Source organism: Archocentrus centrarchus, chromosome 2 (assembly GCF_007364275.1).
Source record: "Archocentrus centrarchus isolate MPI-CPG fArcCen1 chromosome 2, fArcCen1, whole genome shotgun sequence".
Lineage (NCBI taxonomy): Eukaryota > Metazoa > Chordata > Actinopteri > Cichliformes > Cichlidae > Archocentrus > Archocentrus centrarchus.
Genome location: NC_044347.1, coordinates 13,252,073 through 13,272,956, shown reverse-complemented (window position 1 = coordinate 13,272,956; position 20,884 = coordinate 13,252,073). Strand labels below are relative to the sequence as shown.

Below are 20,884 nucleotides of genomic sequence, written 5' to 3'. Positions count from 1 at the left end.
CTTCCAAATGTAATTCATATTAAAGTGCATTTTGTGGTATTTGTGAGGGTTTTCTGGGTTTAGAAAAGGGGGAGTAACTCAAAGTATAAATACACTGCTCAAAGAAATTGAGGGAACACTCAGTCATCACAGTATAACACAGGGAAGGGTTTAACAGGTGGTGGCCACAAACCATCGCTCTCTCCTTTTCCCTCCGGACTCATTTTTCTCTTCCTCTTTCAGCTGCTCCCTTTAGGGGCTGCCACAGTGGATCATCTGCCTCCATCTCACCATATCCCAGCATCCCCCTCTGTCACACCAACCCTCTGCATGTCCTCCTTCACTACATCCATGAAGCTCCTCTGAGGTCTTTCTCCTGCCCGGCAGCTCCATCTTCAATATCATTTATCCAGTATATCCAAACCATCTCAGCCTTGTCTCTCTATTTTTGTCTCCCAACTGCTCAACCTGATCTGTCCCTCTGATACTCATTTATAATCCAGCTGAAAACCTTAACATCTTCAACTCTGCCTCCTCTTTTTGTCAGTGTCACTGTATCCAAACTGTACATGGTGGGGTGGGTGGCTCACATCTTTTAATGGGTCCAAAACTAGAGAAAAATCAGCCTGGAGGGGTAAAGAAGCCACCAGCTGCTAAACCATTCCTGCTTTCTGGGGGTTGTCTTCTTGCTGCCTCTCCAGTGCACCTGTTGTGACTTTGATTTGCACCAATGCAGCTGAAATGGATTCACAATGGGGATAATTCACTGGATGAGGAGGAAAAACTAGCATAAAAAGAGAAACTAAAAGCAGCTATGACTGCAATAGAAATCAGGGTTTTGAGTGGGCAGATATTGCCATTACATCACACGTGTATTCAGTCAGCTGAAAACTGAGGGTTAGCTCAGAGCATGAGAGACAAACCTCTCCGAAGACTCCGACACGAGCGGGATCGATGAACGGCCGCGACACCAGGTACCTGAGAAACACAGGGGAGGCTATTTTTAACGAGAGGGGAAGAAGTGGATATGAGGAAAGCAAGAGGGGCAGTTATGACTTTATATTTCATTTCACACGTCACACACTCGGCTGATGCTCCAGCAGTAAAGAGGTCAAAGGTCAAAGCCACTGTGAATTACTGAGATAAAGCCTTCAAAGTCTTGACTGCTCATGTGAGAGATGGGCCTGCACCACGGGAGTGAAAAACTACAATTATTGCAGGTCTTTGAATACAATCGACAATCAGGAGGCCTCTGTCTGTACATGCAGAAATATGAATATTTAAATAGAAATACATTTTTTATTCCAAAGTTTGTAACATGTATCACCTGCACCAGATCCAACCAAATGTAAAATAGGAGTAAAAAAAAAAAAGTTTCATTTAAATGTTTTCTTTGAGAAACAGCACCAAGCCCCAACATATCCAGTTCAGTCATGTTTCCAGGAATCTGGAATAACTGTTTTTAGTCCTGTGATGATAAACAAACCTCCCTTCAAATGCATCTTGTTTATGTCTCCCCACAAAAAAAATATCACTGAGGCTTCTGTGAAACTCGGACAAGCTTTAAACTGCTGCCTGAGAGAGATACGATAACACAGAGTGGATGAAAGCGTGCAGATGTGTGTTACGTACTCCAGAGCTGCTATCTGGTCCTCTACGTCCACTGTGCCGAGCCTCTGCTGTAAAACACTGCGAGGTGACAAAAGATGAGGGACTGTGAGTTCAGGAGGGACTGGAATGAATTCTGCCAAACTACCAAAAACGGTTACCTTTGACCTCTGAACCCTGATCCCCTGCCGTCGAGCCACGCCACGATGACCTGCTCCGATCCCGCCAGCACCCAGTCCCAGCCCAACCTGAACTCCTCCGTCACCGTCTGGATGCCTGGAGAGCTGCCGCTGTCGAGAAAGTTGTTTTACTCGCATTAATTATCAGAACCTTTTATCTGGACATTTTTCACAGCTCGCTCTGTGCGAGAACCTGCTGCTTTGCTCAAGTGGCTCCAGACTGCAAAGGCCAAACGTTCACCTTCTCTGTTTCCTTCACAGCTCGTTTTATGGCAATTTTGACACTCGGTTTGTAAAACTTTAAACCAGCTTCCTTCAAAAATGATGCAGGAAACAAAAAAGAATTAAATAAGAAAAAGTGCACCGATATGACTGAAGAAATGTGCCTCAACTGCTAACTAGCCCATACACAGGTCTTACGTACCAGACAGTCACTGGCAGAATTCATCATCTTTGGAAGAGAAATAAAAATAAGAGCATTTTACTCCATGTAGAAGACACCCCTACAGTATATTCTGCACAAAATTAAAAAAATATAGTTCCTTTAACAGCCACTTGAGGCCGTTTCAAAAAGCGAATAATCCCCATAGACACTCATGTTAAAATGTCCAACTTTATAGCAGAAATAAATGTTTGCAGCCTGCTACAAAATGCAGTTCTATAGTCACTCATTATTAAGGGCGTCTAAGACGTTAGCTTATGATGCTTAGCTTCTCAGGTGAGTACATTTTGTTTACAGATTGTTTTTCGACAGACAAAATGACCATCTCATTTAGTGTCACAGTGAATTACGGATCTAACTTGACAACCAAGATAGCTACCCAGTGCTAGTGCTAGCTCAGCTCATGTCCAAATGTACGCTGGGTTACATGGCCAAGAAGGCCTGATGAAGTTCAAGCTGAGCATCAGAATGGGGAAGAAAGTTGATTTAAGTGACTCTGAATGTGGCATGGTTGCTGGTGCCAGATGTGCTGGCCCGAATGTTTTAAAAAACTGCTGATCTGATGGGATTTCCCCACACAACCATCTCTAGGGTTTACAGGGAATGGTTTGAAAAAGAGAAAGTATCCAGTGAGCGGCAGTTCTCTGGGAGAAAATGCCTTGTTGCTCCCAGAGGTCAGAGGAGAATAGCCAGACTGTTTTGAGCTAATTAGAAGGCAACAGCAACTCAAATAACTTGTTACAACCAAGGTATGCAGAAGAGCATCTCTGAATGCACAACACATTGAACCTTGAAGCAGATGGGAGCACAACAGCAGAAGACCACACCAGGTGCCACTCCTCTCAGCTAAGAACAGGAAACGGGTTACAATTCGCATAGCCTGACAAAAATAGGTTGCAATATTCAGATGTAGAGTCAGAATTTATTGTAAAAAAAACATGAAAGCATGGATCCATTCTGCCTTGTATCGGTGGTTCAGGCTGCTGCTGGTGTAATGGTGTGGCACACTTTGGGCCCTTTAGTACCAGCTACGCATCATTTAAACACCACAGCCTGCATGAGTATTGTTGTTGACCATGTCCCATCTCTTTAGGCAAAAGGTGTCCAACCCAGTACTAGCAAGATGTACCTAATAAAGTGAGCATAGTTTTTGGAAAGTAGATCTGCTGAACCAGATATTGGCATGCAGCTGTTTGATGGGACTTTAGTATTTTGTACTAATTTTAGAAACAGGCTGTATATAAAAACGGATGTAGCCACCAGGACATCCATTTGGGTCATTTTGCTGTCACCATCTTTGAGTTTTGAAGGTGGATGTGACAAGCGAGGGATGGGTCTCAGTGAGAAACAGAGGGACACTCTGTTCATACAGTGGTGATTTGTCAATCAAAAGGTGGGAAAGCCCTAAAGCATGCCCTGCTTCATCCTCCTTTTTGCTCTAAAGGAGAGTGTAACTGACAAAATGAACATCATGCTGCACTGACAGTCTTGAAACTAGCCACTGAGACCATAACCTCACTAGAAAAATGTTAACTGAAGTCCTAAATCAAGGGAACTGAAGGGTGTTTTTTTTTCTCTAACATCTATTTCATCCTCACTTATTACTGCTGCTGTTGTGTAAAACGTGTCTGACTGCCTGCAGCTACACTGCAGTTTCATTTTTAGACGTCCTTACAGAATTTGGCCTTTGAAGCTCGCAGTGCTGCGATAAAAATTCCTTTTTTTTAATGTAAATGTAATAAAGAGGGGAACACTTACACAATAAGGAGGAGGCCATAGATGAAGGACTCAGAGAAGTCAGGAGGATAGATGAGCTTCAAAGGCAGCTCTGTGAGAAAACAGAGAGAAACATCAGCCGGAGGCGAGGTGACGGAGAGGATAAATAAAAATAAAGGAGGTCGGGATGGCGGCCAAGCAGACTGAGGACACGCAGACACACAAACGTGACGACAGGTGCAAAGACACAAACGCACTCATGTCATTTACCCTCCCAAGTGGCTCAATTATCTCATGAAGCTCACACACTAGCACAGCCGTTAAGTGCAGATAATTTGTACCAAATTTGTCATTAGTGATCATCCGGATATCCGTCTGAATCATCCTTTTAGTCTCCAGCGCAGAGCGTAGGGGGAGGTTGTTCTCCAGGACGAAATATGCTGTGAAGGACAAATCATGTTTATCAGACTGTAACAAAGCTGTTATTAAGACTACAAAAAAAAGCATTAAAAGGTGCAGTAAGAGGTACAGGATGCTCGGAGCACAGCAGTAGATTGTGAGTGTTTTTCTATCAAGTCTTTATTGTTTTTAAATGTATCCATGTTGGAAGAGGGAACATGGAGAGTGTTTTTACTTATCCCAGTCGAGGGTCTATGTGCTGTATCTGGCATGGATTATGAGCCTGCTTGAGGAAAATTTATTATTTGCTAATATTTATCCGACTGCAGCAAAGCTATTATCGAGGCCAGAAAGACTAAACAGTGTCTTAAATAGATGCCTCATACAGGAGAAGTTTATTTTTTTTAAAAAGTTCAGATATGCAAGTTTGTAACGACACCAGTTAACTGTGTTGGTGTTTTTCTATCAGACCCTTATTGATTACTAGTAAATGCAGTCCAAAAGGCTCACTATTCTCATTTGAGCTTTGACTCTAAAATAGGATTGATTAGTTAGTAGAGTAGAGTAGAGTAAAGAAAGGTCAGTACTGTATGGATTACAAGGAAAAACCTGATATTTAAGAGACTTTTACTGATGTCAATGAACCAAAGCAACCAGTAAAATGTTTTATGGCTTGGAAAAAAAAAAAAAAGGAAAACCTAAAATTGAAAGACCTGAAGTGTTGGCAACACATCAATATCTTCTTCTTCTCTGAGTCTGACCTTAGAGAAGAAAATCCCCCCACCACACCTGCAGTTCTCACCAAAACACCATATCAGCCCCAGTATAACACAACCTTGCTTAGAATATGACCATTTGATAGCAGTGTTTTTTTATAGGAACCAACTTTAAACTCATCCAGTTGAAGAAGTTTCCAAAGATGTTGTTACTATAAAGCTGCTTTTGCAGATTTGTAGATTCAGCAGGAAACTTCATTAGTTGCTCTTTCTGAAGTTTCTTAGCACTAAATGTTTTTTGTTTTGGAGTGTGGTTTTCTCTTATCCAAATCGGTCCAAGTGCAGCTGGTACAGATTGTGAAACCCCATGAGGGAAATTTGCCATTTGTAATACTGAGCTATAAAAAACACAGACTTAACTTGACAGCTGTCACTCTTGGCTGTTTGACTGGTTTCTCTCTGCTTCATTTATGCAGTTAACACACTGGGAGACCTTCAGTCGTCATTAATTTATTTTCTCTGTGGCTGCAAAACACATGAGGCTTTACAAAAGGCTGCTGGTTAAACTGGCTATAAATCCACTACATAAACAGACTGAAAACACTTGCTGGATAAGCATCAGGGCTGTAAGCAACTCATATTCCACCACTCTCTGAAGAAGACCTGTCATGGCAGATTTCTCTCCATTCATGAACAATATCTGAATAGTTGCACTCTTTTTAATAGACAATTTCCAGAAACAAATACCTGCATAAGAAAATTGCATTGACTGTGTATATAAAAGATGACTTTGCTCTTTTCCTCTCCATCCCTAATTGTCTGCCCCGCCTCTGTCTCGTTTTCCAATCAGCTCTCTGTGTACACTATATATATGCGGTCTAGTCACTGATCAGTTTGCCTTTGGGTTGCGCTGCTCCTACACTTCAGGATTTGTGGACTTTGGTACTTTTGCTAGTTTTTATTGGCTTTCATCAAATCTCATCTTTTGTTGGTACAAAGCTAGCTGCATTTAGGTGCTCTGGCAGCCATTTGTAGGCATCCTGAGCCCTGAAGAAGGGATTTTGTGGACATGCCCACAGAAAACTCATGTGGAGCCAATGCAGGCTAGTGGATGTGGGGCCCACAGAAAGTGGGGGGGTTAGGCCACAGTAGTTTTACCACTTTGGGCCCCAGTCACAGTTTTCTGTGGGCAACCTACAGCGGGCTTGCTCGTAGAAAACCCATATAAGGACCCCTCAGATAAAAGGTGCTATCTTCTGAACTCTGCATCAGATGCAGACATAACCTGAAAATAAGGTGTTGAGGTGTTGATCTCTTGTATCTTATTGATTTTTTTGATGTCAAACCCAAATGTTTCCAGTCTACAGCAGAAATAAAGGGAGTGGCCTCACTCTTCCAAACGGTGAGATTTCTGGCGGGTTTTTTTTAAAAACAGTTTTAGTTTCATGAGTGACAAAACAGACGGAGTCAATTTTGGAAAATGTTCCACTCATAACTACTACTCTGAAACAAATTCATGACAAGCATCTGTTTTGTTAGCCCTGAAAGCCTTGACATTTGGAAGAATTTCTCACAAGACGAATCCCAGGAAACATATTTGTTCCGCATGTGTGACGTTAACAGAACCAAATGCGTTTCATTTTGTGCTGGGAGAAATTTCTCCTTGTGAAAACACCCCGACATCTGAAAACCGGAGACAAAGATCAGCATGAATATTTCACAGTTACTGTTCATCTTTAATTCCAGCTTTTAATTCCTGCCCTCGAGTAACGGAAAATTCTTTAGATCATGTGCACTTGAAGCCAAACAGCTTTTTTTTGTCCTCTTGGAGAAGCAACAAAGTTGAACTGTGCAGTCAAGCAGAACCAGAGTCGGCCTAATGAAAAGAAAGTCTTCAGCTCTTCATCCAGAGGACACAGCAAAGCAAAGGCACGACTACCACAATTACAGCCTCACACACACACGTAGTAGCCAGGCGTCCTGATTTTGGCTTCCTGCTGAATTTCCCTGTCTGCGTGTCACTAAATTACACAGCTGTTATACAAATCTACTCTTTCACAATCTTTTAATTAATTCCCCTTGCAGCCCCGATGCAACAACACTGATGATTAGCTCTTCTAAAACGCGAAGAGATGACACGCCCGCTTCGACTGTGATACAAAACACGTTAAACGCCTCAAAATGCAGAAATTATCAGCGCGGTCTGGCACCAAATCCAGCAGCTGCTCATGTTTCCACGCAAATGAGATGATGCCGCTTAATTGCTGCAAACTATTTTCCATTTCAGAGCAGGAGTGAGGAAAAAGCACATCTGCCCGCCCACGCAAACATCCCATAAACACCATCAGGCAGGGTAAAGGCTCCACTCACAGTCCGTGTCGGCGAAACTGAGAAGCAGCACAGCTGGAACTCCGGGACCTGCGATGGAAGAGAGAGAAATATGACTGCGTGTTTATGAATAAAAAGCACTATGCAGATGCATCCTGTTTTGGGATGTGTTTTGACAAATTATCAGTCACGCGAAAGCAAAACGAAACACACAGAGTGAAGGCAAAACTGGAGATTTCAACTCATTTCTTTCAACCAAGCAAAATGCACACTTCCCCTGCCAGACCTTTCAAAGTAACCGCGAAAGAAAGGATTTTATCTTCCTGCTAAGCACCAGATGTTCAGGGATCTCTTTTCTGGTTTCAGGTGGGGGGGGAATGTCAACGGCCTTCAGCCCGAGCGTGTCATTTGTCCAGAGAAATGAACTAACATGGCTAACGTGGTGCCAAGCAAGCCAAAGAGGCACTCGGAAACCAAACATCCCTTCAGCGAGAAACTGCAAAAAGGATGAACTCAAAACAGAGGCAGCAAAAAAGTGTCAAATGAAACGATTTTATGAGCCAGTGATCAACTGCTGTCCTGTCCGGGGGGTACCCCGCCTCTCACTCAAAGGATTGGACTGGAAAAGCAGGTAAGAAAATGGATGGAGCTTATTGCAAATCAAATGGCTTCATTTGATAACACAATCAAAAGAACTAGAACACGGATATATCCTGTATATACAAGTAAATAGATAATAAAGATAATAAAAGAAGAAAAAAAAAGCAATTTTTGCACATACTGTGGCTCAATTTGTGTTAAATAAATAATGACATTGTTAATGACCACATGATTCTCATTATGGCCTCATATGTAAAACCTTTTGAATTAAAAGAGAGTCTTTCTTTTGATGACTGTATATATTTCTACATGCAAACTGTGTTTCTCAGGGGTTTTGTCTCTTTGTGCGATGCACAGTGAGTTTATTTGTACAAGCCTCTGCCAGACAAATCTTAAAATACTTTAATAAAGTGCTCATTAAAGGACTTCTGAAAGGATGACTGTGGTTTATTTGTCATTAAAATGACAAATCTTGCTCGCACGAGGCCTCGTAACCTGCGGGCGGGTCCTTATCCGAGCAGGATGCGGTTCCTGCGTTGACTCTCTCTGACCTTGACAGTGCAGGATGGCGTGCTTCGCATCGGGGCTGATGTCAGCATCGAAGAAAGTGCACTCCTCCCTCAGTCCACAGGTGAGGCATCGCCGCGGAAACAAGCCGACGGTTGACACGCTGTCAGAAGAAAGGAGATGAAATGCTTACTGAGCACACACACACACACACACACACACACAACAGTGGATAATGAAAGATGCTGGAGGAATAATGAGCGGGACGTTGGTGTGTTTCACCTGTATAAATGTCTCTGCTTTGCTGCGTCCTCTGTGCTCAGAAAGTATCTGTGTGAAGGAAAGCAGAGCAGCTAAAGTGGGACAAGGTCATACATCCATTATCCGTCCGCCTGCACTGTGACTCTGCGGCTGGCCGACCACGAGCGAAGATCGGTTTTTAATGCACATCTCCTCCTCCTGAATCGAGCTGAATTTTTATTATTTGTAGTGATAATGGGAACATTTAATAAGACACACAGAAAGGGATTTTTTTTTTATTTCTCTTCCATTTCTAGGCTAGAAATTGAAAAATGGCCTTTATCTGGATAAAAATGAAGCTTTCAGTCTTTTTCCCTTTTTTTTATCTTCTACTTTACATTTGAGCAGCTACTTTCTAAGTGTACTTCTCAGTCAAACATTATAATTACAGACTGGCAACGAGTAGCCACACAGTCTGGATTAAATCCTTCATTTTCTGAGAAGTGTCTGAACGTCTTCCTCTCAGGCGCCAACAATCAGTCTGTCTGATCGGCTTCTATGTTTGCAGAGATAATACAGGATGTGATTTCGTTAAAAGCTTACACTGTCTGGTTGTTTTCATCGTATGCCACGATTTTTGTCACCTCCCAGTCCCCTGAGGTCAAGTGGCGAACTTCGTCCTGGTTGCTTCGTAACTGAAAGCGAAACAGTTTGATGGAAATGTGTTTAACTGGAAATATTGTGAGGAAATGATCAAATAAAGTAGCACAGTGACAGCTGTCTGTGCACTCTGAACAGGCAGTGCTAATAGCTCATTTATTACACCTTCAATGGTGACAAATAGTCAACAAGTAAAAAGGACTCAAAAAAAAAAACTGAAGCATATTTGATAAGTTTGATAAGTTTCACATAAAAACCAGATGTTTCACTGAGCTGATAACAGGAGTGCAATGACCTGTTTAACCTCTTTTCTATGGTGTGTGGATAACATTTGTTTACATGTAAAACAAGCTGCTCATTAACCGAAGATCTGATGCAGCTCTCAGAATTATGAGCAACTTATAAAATATGTGAAATTACACTCAAATGTTAACATTAGCCAAAGACAACCTGAGTAAACATAAAATGCTGTTTTTAAATTATGATTTCATTAAGGGAAAAAAAAAAAAAAAAACTATTCCAAGCCTACCTGACCCTGTGTGAAAAAGTAACTGTCTCCTAAACATAATAACTGGTTGTTCCACCTTTGGCAGCAAGAACTGCAATCAAGCGTTTGTGATAACTGGCGATGAGTGTTTCACGTCACTGTGGAGGAACGTTGGCCCACTCTTCTTTGTTTTAATTCAGCTTCTTTGGAGGGTTTTCCAGCATGAACGGCCTGTTTAAGGTCAAAGCATCACAATCTGATTTAAGTCCGGACTTTGACCTTTGTATTATTTATTGAGCCATTCAGAGGTGGACTTCCTGGTGCATTTGGGATCATTGCCCTGCTGCATAACCTGAGTGCTCTTGAGCTTCACAGCATGAACTGATGGTTGGACTTCCTCCTTCAGGATTTTCTGGTAGAGAGCAGAATTCATGGTTCCATCAGTTACAGCAAGTCGTCTTGAAGCAGCAAAGCAGCTCCAGATCATCACACTACCACCACCATGTTTGACTGTTGGTGTGATGACCTCTTGGTGTAATTTTAGTAGGCCGGCCGCTCCTGGGAAGGTTCATCACTGTTTCAAGTTTTCTCCATGTGTGGATAACGGCTCTCACTGTGGTTCACTAGAGTCCCAAAGCCTTAGAAATGGTTTTGTAACCCTTTGCAGACTGATAGACATCAGTGACTTTGTTTCTCAGCTGTTTCTTTAGATCGTGACATGATGTGCTGCTTCACTTTGTCAGACAGGTTCTGTTTAAGTGATTCCTTGATTCAACAGATCGGGCAGTAATCAGGTCTGAGTGTAGTGAAATCAAACTCAGCTTTCCAAAAAATTACTTTATTTCACACAGGACCTGGTAGGTTTGGAGAGCTTTCTCTGAATAAATGAAATCATCATTTAAAAACTGCATTTTGTATTTACTCAGGTTTTCTTTGTCTAATATTAAAATTTGTTTGATGATCTGAAATGTAAGTGTGAGAAATATATATATAAATATATATAAAGCAAAGCAAATATGAAAAGCATAAAAGGCACACTATAATTACAAGTAAATTACCTTTTAATGTGTATATTAAAGGCCATTTAAAAGCATTTTAAAGCTCTTTGAACATTATTTTCACTGATTTACTCTCATAATAACAGTTTTACCTTGAATCTATGGCAATAAAATGTTTAATTAAATATAGGTCAGAAATAGGCCCCAAACTGCTCCAACACAAAAGGATTAAAGAGTTCCAGACAGGATTTAATTTAAATTACATAAGACTGAAAAAACTGTGCCTGGGATTAAAGTCACTGCCAAGCGCTGATGAAAGCATCATCCTACTTTTCTTTTGAGAACCAAATCCAGTCTTGGCTACAAGACTTCTGTGTCAAGGACATGGAGAGAAGAGAAGACAAGCGAGTCGTCTTTAAATCACCTTCTTGGTGAACATTGTGATGTGGTGGAAGTCTCCCTGGCCTCCTTGCTTCACGGGCAGCGTGAGGAAAAACCTGCTCCTGTCCTCGGAGAACAGCGGCTCCTGTCCCTGCAGAGAGAAACTCAGACTTCATGCACGGACGCATCCCGCTGCGTGCTGCCTCAGCAATGCAACACACACAGTCCAAAACTACGCACGCGGACAGCTACACATATTTTTATCGATGGATGCTATATTAAAGCAGGTTTAAGCCGTGCAGGAGTTTTAACCTTCACATCTCTCACATATAGTGAAAACCAACTGATATACCTGTGGCTGTTTATTTAGGATGTCTGTCCTGCTAAATATCGATGTGTTGTCCCAAAACTTTTGGTAATTTGGCTGAATCCAAGGACACAGGATGCTCCTGCATACTCAGCCTCCAAAATCAATTTTCTCCCTGTTATTTTTGCAGACTTTAACACAACAATGCACTTATTCAAGCAATAAAAAAAATAAATAAATAACACTCAAAAATCATTCAAGCCATCTTCACACATCCACTGCAGCCCTGAACCTTTCTAGACGGCACATAACAGACGTACACGTGAGAACGCAGGCGTCAAAAGCAGTCCGATCGTACTTTAAATGGTCTCCAACCTCCCAACACTCTACTAGAAAGTCCTCGTGATTGACAGGTGTGAATAGGTGACATGTGTCCTTCCTACTACACCCTCGCCTAAACCACACTGAATATTTCCAGTCCTGCAAACATATCTGAGGCGGACCATTTCTTGCTGCATGTGCAAAAAAATACACAACAGGATTTGCTGTCCAGTTACTTTTGACACCTTGCAATTTGGCCGCTGGATCTCACAGCCAGTCCTTTCATTTTCAGTGTATTATTGAGTGTTTAATTTCAAGATAAATGCGCTGTTTGCAGGTCATTAAACTTCATGCTTATGTAACACATATCGCACATCCTGTTGTTGTTAAATACAATTGTGATAAATGTGTGAATTTAGATTTACCTGTCTGGAAAGCCACATCTCCGAAGACTCCTCATGTCTCTGCAAAAAAGTGCAGGAAAAGAAATCCAACTTTTAGCACAACTGCGTGTGTTACGGACGTTAGTCATACACATAACAAAACACACAGTAATTAAAAAACGGTTTTACAACTAAATGCATCATTTGTCCATTAAAGACCTCTGTTAAGTTAGGAATGGTTATGATTTCTGAATATTCATAATTTCTTCCCTTATTTTTATTGACACCTGTTAGGATGTAATACACTGATATCACCAGATGGTGGCAATAATGCACCTATAAGATTAACATGTTAACTACAGTGCAGTGACACTGGATGTTACTGCATATATGGGAGAAACACAGAAAGTCAAAGGGTGATTACAACTAAAAAAAAAAAAGTGGAACACCTTAAAAAAAACAAACAAAACAAAAACGAAGTTTAGTCCAGACTCCAGCTGGTAAAGCTAACATTAGCATGTCACACTTTGACTGCACATATTCCCAACGAGGGAAAAGGGCTGAGAGGAGCAACAATAAAATGTCAAGAAAAAGCCAAACAAAGTGGTCTGTGCTTTGTCCTGTCCCCCTCCCCTCAAACCCAAGTGGTCGTGGTAGACGGCTGCCCCTCCCTGAGCCTGGTTCTGATGGAGGTTTCTTCCTGTTAAAATGGAGTTTTTCCTTCCCACTGTCACAAAGTGCTTGCTCATAGGATTTTACCTTACAGTATCAAGACCCTTGAGGTGACTGTTTTTGTGATTAGGCCCTATAAATAAATGTAATTGAATTGAACATCATGTTGTCTGCGATAATACCAGTAAAAAATTTTTTACATGCTATAAAAAAAGTCATGTCACAATATAATTGCTGTAGCAAAAACACCATCGAGCACAACCAGGCTGCAAAGGACTGGATACTAACAGCTAGTGATGCGTGACCCAGATGCAAACAAATGACTCCACCTCGCTAGTTACACTGCATTTGACAGGAAGAGCAAACAGTGGAGGGAAATTACTGATGCAGCTACATGTTAGAAAAAACAGGGCTTTAAGAAGCTGGTTAAAAAGCCTGAGCCAAGGTGCAACATCCCAGATGGAAAATGTTTTTCATTTTTATTATGTGACAACATAATAACTCCTGATGAGTTACGATGTTAAATGACTTTAGTTACTTTAGACTTAAGTGTTAAGCTTCTTATAGTCAAGAATGTCTGCAGCAGAAAGAGACAAACACACTCACGGGGCCTTACCTGACAGTACTCTGTATCACAATGGCCTAACACATGGTCAGTGCAATGCGGCAGCTATCTGATCAAAGGCCTCAAAGTCTCTCAGTATCACAAAAGGCTGGTACCAGCTGACTAGTATGTATCTGACAGCAAATGAGGAAAAGCAGAAGAGGTGTGCCCTATAAAGAGTAAAATAACTGACAGCAATGCTTTGGGGTAGAGACTTGGCTTGGTATACACGTCAATAATCTACTGCACTAAGCTTCCATCCTGACATTTAAATCAAAAGCGCCCACCTGAAGACAGACTCCTATTGTTGCATCACACACCGTCAGCAGAGAAGCGTTTTGCGGCCGATTGAGCCACCGCACGGCGAGGTGAGTATTACTGATCCACTTCACCATGGTGACATAGAAATCCCTGCGGAGGAGATGCAGAGAGGAGAATCGGATCAGGGATTTTATGCCTTTCTGTGCCAGCTCCTGCGTTAATATGTTTGTGTGTTCTCGTCACCTGAGTGCGAGCTGATCGGGAGGCTGCAGCTCCTGAGTGTGCGGCGCACCGACCAGGTTGACCACCGACAGCTTGACTGTAGGATTTATGTGACCGGCCTGATGGGACGGACACAGAAACATCCCTGAAAATCTGCCACCATCTTAAAGGAGGAAGTTTTCATTGCTTGGCAAAACTTGTGTGTTGTGAATTGAATCCTATGCATATAAAAGGGATTATGACAGAGCATGATGTTGACATCTATAAATAAAGCAGAGAAAAAGTAGGAATAATTGAATGAAAATGAAAGGGCTGCGCAAGACATGGTACAGTTCACAGAGAGAACATGTAAATTAACACTATTTATTATTCATGTTGCTCCAAACTGTAAACTTATTGTAAAACTGTATTAGCAAACTGCAGATTGATGCTTTCATCCAACCAAACCATCATTGGTCGGATGATCGCTGATGTTACATAAGGAGAAAAGGGCTTACTTCAGAAAAGCTCCATTATTTTTGGTTTTTTTTGGATGTTCTGCAAACTTTAACGTGTAACGCTTGTGGTTTCAGTGCAAACGTGTCAAAACATATTGACGTCTTCAATATAAATTCAAGATGTCAAGATGAAAATGAAAACTCCAATTCCCGAAAAGTTGAGATGCTGTGTAAAATGTAAATTCAAAACAGAATGCAATGATTTTAAAATCAAACAAATTCATGTTTTATTCACAATAGAATATTAAAAAAAATAAACTCAGACATTTTACTGTTTCATGAAAAATGTCGGATCATATTAAATTTGATGGCAGCAACAGGTCAGTTTTGTGATGGGGGGGGGGACGGTGAGTGGTACTAAAGAGAAACAGCTGGAGGAACATTTAATTAGGTTAATTGGCAGCAGATCAGGAACACGGCTGTGTATGAAATGAGCATCTTAGAGATGAACAATTTCAGAATAATGTTCCTCAATGTAAAATTGTGACGAGTATCTCATCATCTGCAGCTCATAAGATCATCAAAAGATTCAGAGAATCTGGAGAAATCTCTGTGTGCAACGGACGAGGCTAAAAATCAGTATTGGATGCCTGTGATCTTTGAGCCCTCAGGCAGCACTGGATTAAAAACAGACATGATTCATAAATCACTGTGAACACAGTTCACATGCAGGTTAGAGCGCTGCCATGCAGAGAAGAACATGATCCAGAAAGAACTTCTCTGAGCCAAACTAATTTAAAATAGACTGAGGCAAAGAGGAATCCAAATCTGAAATTATTTTTGGAAAACATGGAGTAAAGAGGAGAGGGGCCATCCAGCTTGTTATCAGCACCCAGTTTATAAGCCTGCACCTCTGAAGGTGCATTAGCGCCTCTGGAATTGGCAGCATGCACATCTGGAAAGGCTCCATCAGTGCTGAAAGGTATGCAGAGGTTTCAGAGCGACATGTGCTCCCATCCAGACGGCGTCTTTTTCAGGGAAGGCCTTCATATTTCACCAAGACCACGCTAAACCGCATAACACATCTATTACAGCAGCACGGCTTCATAGTAGAAGAGTCTGGGTGCTGAACTGACCTGCCTGCAGTCAAAACCTTTCACCACCTGAAAACATCATCAAATGAAAAAACACAACAAAGAAGAGGGGATGCTACACAGTAGGGAAACTTTTATGAGATGTGTTGCTGCCATCAGATTCAGATTGAGCTCATATTTGTCTTAAATGTTACATTTTCTCAATTTAAACATCTGATACGTTTTCTTTGTTCTATTGTGAATAAAATGTGGGTTTATGAGAATCCAGGAAAATTACATATTTCAAACAGCGTCAAGGAAAGCGATCGCCTCACCATTGGATATGGGTACTGCAGGCCCCGGGGGTAGGTGCTGCCGGTGAACTGGGGAAGAACCATGTTGGGTACCAGTGTGTCGTTGATGGTGAGGAAGGCCAGTCGCTCTCCATCAGGAGACCACCAGTGAGCCAAATATGAATGCAGAATCTCCTCTGATCAGAAAAAAACACATAAAAATATGCGTAAACCAGCTTTATTTTTTTAGTGGTCTCAGGTCTGACTTAGATACATGAAGCCAGGAAACTGAAAGATATTATGAACCTGCTGGCTTTCTGCTGCACTCCTCTTCTCTGTTGGTTACTCTCTCACTTTTGCCTTTTCTAGGTAGCTTTATGTTATTTAAAATCTAATCAAAAACACACTATTTGATGGACTTCTGCTCCTTCACTGTCAGGAAGTACCAGCCAAATGGTTGCAATCTGAAGTAAAAGCAAATGGAAAAAGTCAAAATACGCAGCTCTCAGTGAATCTACAAACGGAAACGATGCTGTGATGTTCCCCATCTCTCTCAGACAGCGTGTGTGCGCGGCTCTCTGCACACACTATCAGCACATTACTGAATTTGTTTACGCAGCGACTTAATGGATTGTAGGAGCTTGTTGTTGATTTTTCGTTGCCACTCTGCTGAGTTTGTCTAGTCTGCTCTGCTGAATTTTTAATGCCGAAGACAAATCTCTGAAAAACCAAAGGATCCACGGTGAACCCTGAAACTGTTTCCTCCAGCAGAGAGCACGCTACGACGCTCCTGGTTGGCCTTCTGGCATTTAAAAGAATGACAAAAATAAATAAAAAAATCAAAAGCACCAGAATTTAAACTTGCTTAGCAGTTATTAATGTCACAAAGTTTTTATAACTGAGTAGGTGCCACATAATGAAGGTCTTAAATTTGCATTTCAGTGAGAGAAACTCACTAAAAAGAGCAGCGAGGCAACTGCTAATGGGAGCGATGTCACGTTTCATAAATGACTGCCTCTGTGCTCACCCATGTGCTTTTTCTGTTTTTATTAGTGGAATATGTCAAAATGAATGAAGGCACACTGCAAATTTAGTAAAACCACATCCACCGTAGCCACACTCCAGCCTCCAGTTTGACTGTAATGCACTAAAACAGCTCTCAGTATGAATATCTTTATAAAAATAATACTGTAAGGTTCAAAGTAGTAACTGATTTGCAGTAGTAACAAAAGTATGAGTCAGATTCTAAAAGGTTAACCGCTCAATCATGTAAAATACAGTGTCCTCTGTATGCTGTTTGGACCATAATTTAGGCTAATAAGCATCAATAAAAACAATTTTAATCTCAGCTATTTACCTGAAACTTTTAACTTAAAACGACCTCTGTAGCACAAACATGTGAACAGATAAAGTTTAAAGGGCATCAAATGTGTAGGTAAAGGCTGGAATTTGATTCTAATTTTCTAGATCAGGGGTGTCCAAAGTTGCGGCCCGCGGGCCGCTTCCGGCCCACCCACTTCCGGTCCGCGAATTGATGTCAAAAATAACATACAATTTGGCCCTTTAAGTTACTTTTTTGACATTTCGCTTAACCCTCTTAATTGGAGGGGAAGGTGGAATGTCAAAAAAGTAACTTAAAGGGCCAAATTGTAAATTAAGCTAACTTAAGCTAAGCCTTAAAGCCTTGTATACTTTCTGTGACCACTAGGGTCTGCTCAGTTCTGAGCGATGCAAATTTTGTCATCAGAGCTCAAGGGTCCGTGCAGATGTCTTTATGCATGCCCACCTGTTGTTTGTTTTGTTTTTTTTGTGACCCTGCAAGATTTACAGAAAAATGCACCAACTAAACATCTCAGGCAGTGGATGTCAACAAAAAGAAGGTTAATAGGAATGACTGTTCGGTCTCCAGCCCTCCTGTCCTGCCTGTTTTTTTAAACTTTCTGGTAAAAACACTGCCCCCTAGTGGGGGCAGTTTTAAATTTTGCATTTGTTAAATTTTGCAGATTCTAAGTTACAATCTCTCCTTAAAGTAACATTTTATTGCCACCCTGCTTTTACTTCTAGTTGCATAAAACCATTAGATTAATTTATCACACTGTTATGTGTGAATTAAATAAAAAAAACCCAACGTAACATTTTTCTAAAAACGATGTATTAAAGGGCCATTTTACAATGTAATAGATAATTCATCCATCCATTCTCTTCCGCTTATCCTGTTCAGGTTTGTGGGGGGGGGGCTGGCCCCTATCCCAGCTGTCATAGGGCGAGGGGCAGGGTACACCCTGTACAGGTTGCCAGCCTGTTGCAGGGCCAACACAGAGAGACAGACAACCATTCACACTCACAGTCACACCTGTGGGCAATTTAGAATTGCCAGTGAACCTAACCCCACTAAGTGCATTTCTTTGGACTGTGGGAGGAAACCGGAGTACTCGGAGAAAACCCACATGTGAGGAATTTAGTCATAAACCAAAAAGTTGGATTTATTCAGATGTTATTAAAACTCATTTTGATTCATCTGAGTGTCTGCACAAGAATTCATTTCACAGTTATTCACATGAATCAGAGTTGGCATTTGTGGTGGATCAGCCAAAACCTCTGAGTACAGTTTATATATAAAGTTGACAAAACTGCACTTCTGGTTATTAAAAACCTCCAAAGACCCAGAAACGACACAAAGGACTTGACCTTTCGCTGTCAGCACACACCTTCGTACAGCCAGTCGGTGAGCCCGTTAAAAATGACTCCTTCCATCCCAGAGGAGGTGATTCTCAGAGAGTTACTCCTCACATCCGACTGGTAGTAGATGTTATTCTCAAAGATGTAGATCTGAAGAGGAAGATGAAGCGACAGCAGACACAAAAATGCAAATTTAGTTTGTTTTCCTTTTTTTTGCTGTTAAGCTGCTTTTTGCTTGCCCACTTGATTTGTTTTTCCATTTTGATTTCCTCTTTGATGAAATCTCGTTTTTTATATATATATATATTAAAATCCACCATGCAATGTTTGTTCTCCATCTTTCATCAGTGTTTTAATATTTGCATTTGCAGGTACAAACAGGATGCTGCATCTTCACCAATATCCTGAGTCTTCCTGAACTCAGTTTCTCCTGCATTTATTTCATTTCCACAGCTCTGTTGTCGAATGCCATTAGTTACACATCCAATCACTGATTTACTTGATAAACCTGCTCAGTATGTTGTTTTCTAACTGTACTAGTGCCAAATTTTAAGCAGTTTTTGCAGTTTACCACAAAAAAAGACCTAAAGACCAAAGTCTACTGATATGCTCTTACATCTAATAATACCTAGAGTGGACATGTCTAAGGGAATTTCACTAAACACCTTCAAATCTCCATCTTCAGATGGAGATTTGAAGGTGTTTAATGTGGCTGCCCATGTAATGACTCAGTCACACTAGAGGAAGACAACCTCCTTGCTGGTTGCATGGAGGTGATTCTCATTGCAAGCCGTTGCGGTGACCACTTTTACAAGGTTGCACCAAGTGTTCCCTTCATGTTTTTTTTTTTGGCAGCATATATTAAAAAGTGCCTAAAAATAAAATGTAACTGTTGTAACTCGAGCTCATACACCTCTGGTAATGGTGCCATCATTATCATTCTCACCTAATTTCAACCAGGACTTTAAAATCTGTGAAGTTTGATTTAAACTGGACAGTATGGGAGCTCCAGAAAGTTGTGCCTACATACAGATATATTGCTAACTTCCAAAGAAATGAACAGTTTCTATTTTTTTAACGGTAGTTTCATTTTAATGGAGAGAGATGGAATATCAACCAAAAATAAGGGGAAAAAAAGCACATTACATAAAATCTATAAAGTGATTTGCATGTCACTGAGTGAAATAAGTATTTGATCCCCAACAACTCAGACAGAATTCTGCCTGTCACAGACTGGCTGTGTGCCCATGTGGCTATGACTACAAGAAACATCTTACAGCTGTGCTCACCAGCAAGGGTTTCTCCACCAAGTATTAACTCATGTCTTGCTTGGATCAAATACTTATTTCAGTCAATGACATGCAAATCAGTTTATATCTTTTATGTAATGTGCTTTTTTCTGGATTTTTGGTTGATATTCTGTCAAATTAAACTACCATAAAAATGAGAGACTGTTCATTTCTTTTGAAGTGAGCAAACTTACAAATTCAGCAGGGGATCCAATAATTATCCCCCCCCTCGGTAAGCTTTTAGAACTAAAGAAGCCTTTCAAGGTGAGCAGTGAAACATCTCCAGGAGCCTACAAATATGGGGACATTTTAATCTATTTTTTGCATGAGCTCGTCTCTCGTCTGAGGACTCGTGCTGCAAGAATGCTGAAAAACTGCTGCTTGCTTGTATCGTCCAGTGCTGGTTATTTCTACAGTAAGAGCTTTGATGCTGTGCTAAAATGAAAACAGTGGCCAAGAGACTTTCTCAGCTCCACTAATAAGTCTGAAGAAGCACCCTGAGTGCAACATAATGTACGAATGTGAAATTAAGCGCAGACAAAAACAGAAAACGTGTAAACACGGCCTATACTGGACTGAAGACAATCACACAGTAGAGCAGATCCCTCTGGAGCGGCGGGGCAGCACGAATTTATAAAAAAAAAAAAAAATACGGTGAGGAGAGAACAAAGGAAATGAGAGAAAGTGTCACGCGCTGTGAAAACAAACACACTCGGCCTTACCAGCTGCTGTCCTTGTCGTCCCCAGGCTGCGTGTTGGAGCACAGCGTTGTGAACCTCAGGAGGATTTAGCTCCAATACCTCCCTGATAAACACACAAACGCACACGCACAAAAATCAAAACAAACCCCGTTCTTTCCTGGATGCCATCACACACAGAGAGCGAGCCATGATGAAAGTTATAACCGGCTTACCGCGTGTAGATGTTGTAGACGATATAAGAGGCGGTGTATGAATATCTGTACATCTGCAATGAGAGAGCAAGAGCATCACATAATGCAAACGCTGATCCATCACTGATACCTCGCAGCAGTGTCAGCCTCGCTGAGCAAAGAAAACAATGAGAAGCGTTAAACAAACTGCGGCAGGAAAAGCTTGATATCC

The 20,884-nt window shown here is 41.3% G+C and overlaps 1 protein-coding gene across 3 annotated transcripts in view; it reads right to left on the bottom strand.

The window, feature by feature from the left end:
- Positions 1-20,884, bottom strand: part of LOC115793622 (inactive dipeptidyl peptidase 10-like) — a 75,456-nt gene that overhangs the window by 11,433 nt on the left and 43,139 nt on the right. For 2 of the 3 annotated variants that reach the window (XM_030748673.1, XM_030748668.1), the window contains exons 6-22: positions 20,695-20,747; positions 20,504-20,585; positions 18,522-18,642; positions 15,856-16,010; positions 14,032-14,129; positions 13,815-13,938; positions 12,294-12,332; positions 11,284-11,391; positions 9,318-9,409; positions 8,757-8,804; positions 8,519-8,637; positions 7,410-7,457; positions 4,266-4,364; positions 3,967-4,036; positions 1,749-1,877; positions 1,612-1,668; positions 903-957 (exon numbers count right to left, since the gene is read on the bottom strand). In XM_030748673.1, coding sequence (XP_030604533.1) covers positions 903-957; positions 1,612-1,668; positions 1,749-1,877; positions 3,967-4,036; positions 4,266-4,364; positions 7,410-7,457; positions 8,519-8,637; positions 8,757-8,804; positions 9,318-9,409; positions 11,284-11,391; positions 12,294-12,332; positions 13,815-13,938; positions 14,032-14,129; positions 15,856-16,010; positions 18,522-18,642; positions 20,504-20,585; positions 20,695-20,747 — 1,497 coding nt within the window. The remainder of the gene's footprint in view (positions 1-902; positions 958-1,611; positions 1,669-1,748; positions 1,878-3,966; positions 4,037-4,265; positions 4,365-7,409; positions 7,458-8,518; positions 8,638-8,756; positions 8,805-9,317; positions 9,410-11,283; positions 11,392-12,293; positions 12,333-13,814; positions 13,939-14,031; positions 14,130-15,855; positions 16,011-18,521; positions 18,643-20,503; positions 20,586-20,694; positions 20,748-20,884) is intronic. The other variant, XM_030748682.1, reaches the window with a different exon arrangement.